Source organism: Daktulosphaira vitifoliae, unplaced genomic scaffold, assembly GCF_025091365.1.
Source record: "Daktulosphaira vitifoliae isolate Bord-2020 unplaced genomic scaffold, ASM2509136v1 Scaffold_2, whole genome shotgun sequence".
Lineage (NCBI taxonomy): Eukaryota > Metazoa > Arthropoda > Insecta > Hemiptera > Phylloxeridae > Daktulosphaira > Daktulosphaira vitifoliae.
The window spans coordinates 40,063,397-40,072,318 of NW_026099573.1; the positions used below are offsets into that span (position 1 = coordinate 40,063,397).

Genomic DNA, 8,922 nt, shown 5'->3' on the forward strand with positions numbered 1-8,922 from the left:
TTTTATGGAATGCGTAAGAGGGAGGTTAAATCTTGTGTAAGGGTATTATTTTATTACTCATCTTATCCACGGGGAAACACTGATTTGGTGATGTATTTTATTAAATATAAGTATTAATTATTACATGTATTAAAATGTGATACTACAATATGCACCACGATCTTTTTTTTCACATGTCCTCATGTGAACCTATTACAGAACTTATAAAGACAAATGTTTAAAATTATAATTGTGTATATAAATGTATTCAAGTGGTATATCGATATAATAGTATAAAATATAGTTATAATAAGTAAATTTTGTCATGTATGTTAGTTATATGTTGGTTATACAATATAGATATATTAATTTTAGCTTAATTTATTATATATAATGATAAACTTAAGATTAAATTATAAGATTTTTTTAGTAAATTTGTTCGGTGATTCGGTTTTTTAATTGACAAACATTTAATTAGAATCACTTACAATTAACGTTTTATTTTATTTTGTCATTTATTTTAATGAAAAAAAATGGTTGGTATGTTTATAAGATTAATATTATAATTTCAATAATGTTTCCTTTTTAGAAAAATACAATTTGAGTTGATTTATGATTAAACAGATATTTAGTGTACAGAGGGTAATTTTAAATATATTTATATAAATAAAGATGGGATTTAATTTGAATTTGAGTTGCTGTGGATTGTTCTGTTGTAGCCGTGATTTTTGTGAAATTTAAACTATTGTACTATTGTTCCACTGGGTTTGTTGAGCCAGTGTAGTTGTTTTGCTATATATTTTTGTTTTTCTTGGTTCTAGTTCTGAATTTGTATTTAAACGTATTTTTAAGATATTGTTTTTCTTTAGATAATGTCGCAATCGGGTTTTCTTTCTTGTGCCGTTTAATATTTTTCTCATTTTGTTTTTTATATTTTTGATACTTCTTGTGTCGATTTCTATAACTTTAATATTTGTTGGCGAAGAGGGCCGGAGAGGTGGGGGATTTGTGAACTGGTTAGTATTGTGATATAAATGTATTTTGTCTTCTTCTAACCATTTTTTGTGTAGTTGTCTTCTTTCCTTCATGTTGTTTTTGTCAGGTAATGGTGGGTCTCCTCTGGTTACTTTCTCCGCAATTTCCAGAATCCATGGTCCGCAATCATAGTTGTTCTCTTGAATTGTGGTTTCTCCTCTGAATATAGGCCACATAGATTCAGATCCACCCATACGTAATTCATGTTTTATTATGAACTGTTGGAGCTTTGTTACTTCGTTTATATTATGATAACCCAGGCTGTCATAGCAGATGATTTCGCGTTGTTGTGTGTCAATCACTGCTATGATCCAGTGATTGCTGTTAACATGTATTGGAGCTAGTGCCATGGTTTTTAGGAAGAGATTTTCTTTGAATCTTGAGATGATGGCGTCGAGTCCTCTTCTGTCAATCTCAGGAATGAAGAATGTGTCAAAGGCAAAAATTCTGTCTTCACTTCTTCTTGTTAACAGCTTCATGAAGCGATTGATGATTTCGTCATTATATAGCGATGTGTCTGTGATTAGAAACATTTTTTTTGATGCTTTAAACCTGAGAAATTAAGTACAATAGTTTAATATTTTGTTTCTTTTTGTTCATTTGAAGGTGATGAATTGATTCTTTTTTTTTTTTTTTTAAACATTAAATAAAACTTATAATTGTATAGCTACATTTTTGATAGTTGAATAAGTTAAAAAAGTTTTTATATAATGAAAATTAGTTTTTAGCTTATNAGTTTTTATATAATGATAAGATTAAAATTAGTTTTTAGCTTATACATATAATATATTATGTTAAATATAATAAACATATTATGTTTGAAAATGTAAATAAATATATTTATTTATGAGTAATACTAAAGTTACGATTAAGGTATGATCAGAGTCTTATGTTTATAACTAATAATATAAATTTGTAAATTAGGCTATATTTCTTTGTTTTTATAATTAGTGTTAAAGTTATATAAAATGAAAGTTCTTAATTTGAAGTTAATTAAGTCTAAAGGTATCAAAATTATGTTTGTAAAAATTGTTTTTTTTTATAGTTTTTTAAGTTATATAAGAAATTTTAAATCTAAAATTTAATTATAAGTAAAGGTTCCTTTTTTTTTGTTTTTTATTGACATTATGTTGTATAAAAAATTTTAAATCTAAAGTTAATATGAAATCTATAGGTAGAAATACCAAAATAATTTATTATAATTTTAAGTCAAAGGTTAATTAAATCTAGGAATAAATATTAAAATTATCATTAGAAAAAAAAATGTTTTTGTCATTATATTTAAAATTTCTAGATCTAATTTTAATTAAAGTAAAAATTGTTTTTTTTTTATAAATAAAAATTTCTAAATCTAAGGTTAGTTAAAAGTAAGAGTTTTAAAATTATATTAAATAAAAATTTAATATCTAAAATTGAAATGTCAAATTATATGAAAATAAAATTTCTAAATCTAAGGTTAGTTAAAAGTAAGAGTTTTAAATNTATTGAGTAAAAATTAATATTTAAAATTGAAATATCAAAATATATGAAAATAAAAATTTATAAATCTAAGGTTAGTTAAATGTAAGAGTTTTAAAAATTATATTGAATAAAATAAAAAAAAAATGTTATTTTAAAATTATATTTAAAAAAAATAATATTGAAAACGAACGTGTTTTTTTTTTTATTACCATTCCTCTTCAGGAATGCCTGTGTCTTGATGAAATGCACAATGGTTTGTGGGATATTGGTCTTCAAAGCAATTTTTAATATATTTTATTGTGTTATTAAAGTCTTTATTTTTTTCGAATTTATATGGATAATAATTGATGCTGGCAGTGTCTATCATAAGATGGTGTTTGAGGATGACCTTTTTAAAGTCACGTTGTGAATTTAAATACCAAATGTCATCCTCATCAACCGATTTGTTAGTATTATTTTTTTGAATTTCTACGTCATATTTGTCTAAAATTCGAATCTCAGAAAAGTCTGTGACAGCACCAATTTCCAAGACTATGTAAATTAAATTGATCCAGTAGTTTGTGCTAATTCTTTTTGGAGACATAGTTACACTTTGGTCAGCTATTACCCTCAACCATTGGACATGACCCCAATCACTGTACATTCCTACCCGGTGTGTACGGTTATACGCTAGTCTCAATTGAAATTCAATATCATACTTGGAGTAGTGAGAGAGTCGCTCACTTAGCCAAGCAATTGGTTTACTTTTAAAGTAATTTTTTACGTCCATTTCCCAAATATTTTGATTGTCTATTATATCAGTGCTTCTCAAACTTTTTTGTCATGGGGCCCCCCTAAATTTAATGTGAAACTGTCAAGGCCCCCTTAATCAAAATCATTAATTATTTTTTCTTAATTATATACTAAAACGAAATGGACTATTTCACACAAATAGATTATTAAAATGTATAGTAAATAAATGTTTTTAATATATTTTTGAAACAATTTTATAATAGTATTAAACTTTAAACTTATATAAACTTCAATTAATTGGTAATAAAAAAAACAATACAAAAATATTCAGTAGTAATGTTGATGATTATTAATGTGACGGGTGAGCTTGCATATTTTCGCATAACATATTTATGTCCGGTGTGATATTTGAAACTGAAATACGCAAGTTTGCTTCTAACGACTGTTGTGAAATGCATGATCTATGTTTGTTTTTTATAATTTGAAGTTGTGAAAATGCAGTTTCACAAAGATATGTCGATGCGAAAGGCATTAATATAAGTAATGCCGCTTTTGAAATTAATGGATACTCTTGCTGTCGTCTTAACCAAAATTCAGTAAGTTCTTTTTCATTAAATTCTGTTTCAAGAGTTGAGTCTTCTCTAATTTCAATTAGTTGCTCTTTTGCGGCCCATGGAATATGATCGTATTTTAAAGAAATAGAAAATGGTATTTTTACCCAATTTAGTTCATTATCTTCATTTAAATTTGGAAAATATTTAGATAAAAATGTTAGCATTGAAGACATATGGTCAGTTATTACACTTGAAACTGAAATTGCTATTGAAAGTTCATTAGCAGTAAGAAAATCATGTAAACTCGGAAACATTGAGGAATCTCCATTGTTAAATGCATTTAACCAAGAAGATAATTTTTGATTAAATGCTTGAATTTTTGAGGTAAGTATTAAAATGTTTGTACTTTTACCTTGAAGAGATAGATTTAATTCATTAACTTTATCGAAAAAATCTGCTAAATATGAAGCTAAACACATCCATTTTTCATCACTTAACAGTGCAGATAAATCTGGTTTAATATCACAGAGAAATATACGGAGCTCATCACTTAGTTCTATAACTCTTTTTAAAACTTTACCTCGGGATAGCCAACGAACGTCAGTATGGAATAGTAGTGTATTATGGTTGGATCCCACATCTTCACATAAAATTTTAAAAAGTCTTGAATTAAGAGCACGGCTTTTCACAAAATTTACCATTGATACTACATCATTCATTATTGAATTCAGTTCACAGCCAATTTTTCGAAAAGTTAAATGTTCTCTATGTATAATGCAATGAACAAATTTTACATCAGAATTAACTTTCATCACTTCTGCTTTAAACCCTGATATTTTACCAGTCATTGCTGCTGCTCCATCTGTACATACACCAACACATTTGGACCAGAATAGTTCGTTTATAAGAAAAAAATCATTTACTTTTTTAAATATATCTATTCCTTTAGTTGTCTCAGAAAGAGTTTCACAAAAAAGTAAATCTTCATTTATTTGTAGATTATATTGATATCTCACAAATACCATTAACTGGGCATTATTTGTAAGATCTGTTGATTCATCGAGTTGTATTGCAAAAGTGTCACTTCTTTTAATTTGAATTAATAATTGAGATTTTATATAATCTCCCATACAGTCTATTCTTCTTTTAATAGTATCATTAGAAACAGGGATGGACCGTAATGCCTCTGCAATTTTATCACCGTGTACAATTTCACATATTTTTATTGCTGCAGGTAAAACCAAGTTTTCTCCAATAGTAAAACTTTTTTTAGCTTTACTAATTAGTAAAGCCATTTCAAAAGAAGCTTTAAGAAGTGTATTATTTAAATTAGTATGTTTATCAAAAAAAACTACTTGCCGACTTTGTTCTGATGCTTTTCTTTCGAAAAAATCTGACGTTTTATTTTGGTGTTCGGGGTGCATAGTAATTAAGTGTCTACTTAATTTTCCAGGTCTCATGCAATCGTTTGAAAGTGTATTTAAACATATGACACACATTGGTCGTTCTTCCTTATTTACGCATGATACAATGAAACCAAATTTTATATATTCTGAATTGTACTTGCGTTTTTTTTTATTATTAGCAGGCAAAAATTCATTTTTTTTTTTTTATTGGTTGTTGAGCTAGAACTAGAAGTATCTGTTTTTATATTTGCTCTCAACCACTTTTCCATTTTTAATTTTTAATAATATTTAACACAACACAAAACCAACGATATCGAACAAAGAAACACGAATGTACGACTGTACGACTGTAATGCTATATCATTAAAGTTATCATCATTGTCGATAGTCTATAATTTTATTGCATTTTATCTCACATTAGATTCTTATCTCATTCTTATTAAATAAAAACTATCTAACATTAGACTTTATCGGCTATGATTAATCATATGGTCTGTTTAATAACTAAATAACCGAAAATATTTTTAAAAAGGAATAAATATTTCACGGCCCACCAGTCATATAGCCACGGCCCCCTAGGGGGCCGCGGCCCCCAGTTTGAGAAGCACTGTATTATATGATAGTTTTGGTATCTAATATGCTGTATTTCACATTTATAACAAAGAGATTTTTTGTTACATGCAATAATTTTTGATGACCACCAAGTTTTTCTTATATATGTTTGACCACATGAGTGAACCATATTGTCGATTATATATTTTTATATGCTAGAAGGTTGATTATTAAATATTTACTTACGGATTTTGATTTTTCTTGGCGATATCTTGGTGTGATGTACAATTTTATATAAGTTTAGGCTCGGGTAGTTAAAATGCAACTGACTGGCAAGGGATTGCTGTAGTTTTTTACGAATCTTTTGGCCTTTTTTGAGTTGTTGTTCTTTTTTTATTAGAGGGGTTGACCTATATTGGTGTTTATGGCTATTGAAACTGTAGTTTCTGTTAATAATGGTTAAGGATTTCTTTTCAGAGTTGCGTGGTTTTGTTACAATTCAATAGTAATGTTGGATTCTGAGGTGTACAAAGTAGGTACACCTGACATTCGAATTTTTTGATTTTGAGAAGTGAATGATTTGTAAAATGTAGAAAGAAAATTTAATATGTATTCTATACATAATTTTATTTAAAGGATTTTATGAATAATAGCTGTTTTAGAAATTTTTGTATGTTGTTGGATGTTGATTTGGAATGCTTATTACGCATGCCAAGTAAATAATTGATTATTGCATTCTCTACATCTGAAGAAGAAGTATTCAGTTTGCAGTACTTTAAACCAGTGATTTCCACTTATGGTTATTGTAATATTGACTTGTTTAGGTGTAGTGTTTTGATTTGAATTATGAAGAAATTGTTTTACATAACGTGTACATTCGGGTTTGTCGTGGACAATTAGGGACCAGTCCTGGCGAACTTTGAATTCTATGAAGTTAAAGTTGATTATGTTTTGGGTAGCGAACAGATTTCTATATTGTTTCATTTCTAAGTCTAGGTTAGCTATTGTATATGTATTTCTTATTGTTGCTAATTCCTCTGCAGTTTGATATGTAAAGGTATTAGGTGAATATCCTAATTCAATATCATCTACTAGTTTATGGATGACTTCTTTTATGACATTAAATTGTTCTAGATTTGGGTAGTCATTGATTGCACTGACTTGTCGTAAAGCTCGATCTCTATGTGTGTTAAATAATTTGTCAATGTGCATTATGTGAAGCGTAATTTTATGGAATACTATATCTCTATAATGTGAAGAGAAAAAAAATGAGAATGAATAGGTTTAGTTCTTTGTTTATTATTGATTAAAAATTATTATTTTTTTATTAGTAGTTATTTGTGTACTATGTTGAATTCGTGTATTAATGTTTTGTTTTCAATAATTATAATGACTATTATATATAAAAAATATATGTATATACACATACATACATACATACATATATATATACACATCGTATACGTTCTATGTTGTGTACAGTTATGTCTATTCATGATATTGTTTAGCATAGGATATAAAGAAAAGCTGCAATGAAGAAAGAAAGTGAGATTGTGATATGCTTTAAGTATGTTGTTGTTGATAGAACTGAAACTTATGTTTGGGTTGTTAATTTATGAATTGATGGCTGAATTATGATTGTTGTTATTTTTGAAAATTATTTTTATTCCTTTTGAAAGTATGTGAAAGAAAAAAAATTTGACTTATAATGATGGATTTCTATTGTGTTGTGCGTTTTGTTGCAGTAATGGATAAATGGAATTATGTTTTGAGTAAGACATGTTATATGGGCTACTATTTGTATGAAATTCTATGGTATTAATATTTTCTTGTTCATCTGCCATAGGTGCTGTTGAGTAATGTTCATTATATTTGGACTTAGAATAATTTTGTGTATGTTTTTGGTGCATGACATAATGTGTGATACTAGAGAATATGCCGGCTAATAATTTTATACTCCATCCAAAGGTATTGTATAAAATTGTTAGATTTATAAAAGTGTTTAAGCAAATTAATATTAATTTAGTTATAAAAAATATTCCAAGTAATCCACTAATGCAGTTCCCAAACCATAAAAACCAACCATATATTTTTTCTAATTTATTTTCGACTAATTTGTTTATAGTCATTTCATCTATTAGAGTTTTGAATCTAAGACCTTGATCAAGAATTGTGTAACCTAAAGTCTCACGTGCCATATTAGACTGTGCGGCATTTATTTCTTGTGGGAATAATAATTGGCGTTGGAACAAATTCATGTTTTCTTTAGAATATAGTCCTGCATTCATAAGGAATTCAGGACTTTTGTATTGCCAGGTAAATTCTATTTCAGGCATTAGAGTTTGGGGTGGTTGTATTTCTCTGAAATGAGGGTTTAGACTGAACCAGATATTTTCTATATTGAATGCGGATGGCATTAGATCACTGCAATCGATTTCTGTGCCGTGATTTAATAGGATATGATTTTTGGGTGATAAATATTTTGTGGAGTTTTCAAAGATAACTGGCAGTTTATTAAAACAATGTTCTGTTTTGGCAATTTGCACTTCACAGGTTTACATTTTAAAAGATAAATTATTTCTCCACTTTTAAGGCTGGCAAAGCCAGGTGAATCTGTCATGCTATAAGCGAATTCTGATAAGCTGTAGGATGCTATTGCTAATTTTTGTTTTAATATTTGTCTCTCTAAATGACATTGTTTCATTACGAGATCTGTATACATGGCTGTTACTGTTGAACTAAGGAAATTCTCTATGTAAACGAATTTGGTATTCATGTATGCTACAAGGTCAGTATTGAATACAGAAATTGGACGTGTTTTGAAATTAGACATGTATAATGGATCTAATAGTAAAAGTAAGCGATTGTGTTCTGTTGCAACTACCTCTATCGAGCAAATATAAGATAAACCNTACTACCTCTATCGAGCAAATGTAAGATAAACCTGTTTTTTTTAGAACAAAGGCAATTTTATCTGTCTGTACTATGTAAGTGTGAGTTTCTTCAATATCATTAAGTTTTTTAGAAATTACTAAATTAGCAGGGCCTTCATATAAAACATCATATTCCTTTGTATTGCAATTATCATCAGAAGGAGCATCATGATCCCATATCATGTGACCGTATATTGTATCTATTCCAAAATAGTTAGATAGTTTAAACTTTGATCCTGTGGGAGAAATAAGAATATCATCTTTATATGA

The 8,922-nt window shown here is 27.8% G+C and overlaps 2 protein-coding genes across 2 annotated transcripts; both read right to left on the reverse strand.

Annotated features, from left to right (window-relative positions):
• Positions 1-3,556: 3,556 nt before the first annotated feature.
• On the reverse strand, positions 3,557-5,185 carry LOC126898241 (SCAN domain-containing protein 3-like). The gene has a single exon (XM_050672181.1). The coding sequence runs from the start codon at positions 5,183-5,185 to the stop codon at positions 3,557-3,559; it is 1,629 nt and encodes a 542-aa protein (XP_050528138.1).
• A 2,237-nt stretch (positions 5,186-7,422) lies between these two features.
• On the reverse strand, positions 7,423-8,898 carry LOC126898242 (uncharacterized). Its single transcript, XM_050672182.1, has 4 exons — positions 8,638-8,898; positions 8,266-8,603; positions 7,803-8,080; positions 7,423-7,568 (listed from the first exon to the last, which is right to left on the reverse strand). The coding sequence occupies exons 1-4, from the start codon at positions 8,833-8,835 to the stop codon at positions 7,423-7,425; spliced, it is 960 nt and encodes a 319-aa protein (XP_050528139.1). The 5' UTR covers positions 8,836-8,898.
• Positions 8,899-8,922: the final 24 nt, after the last annotated feature.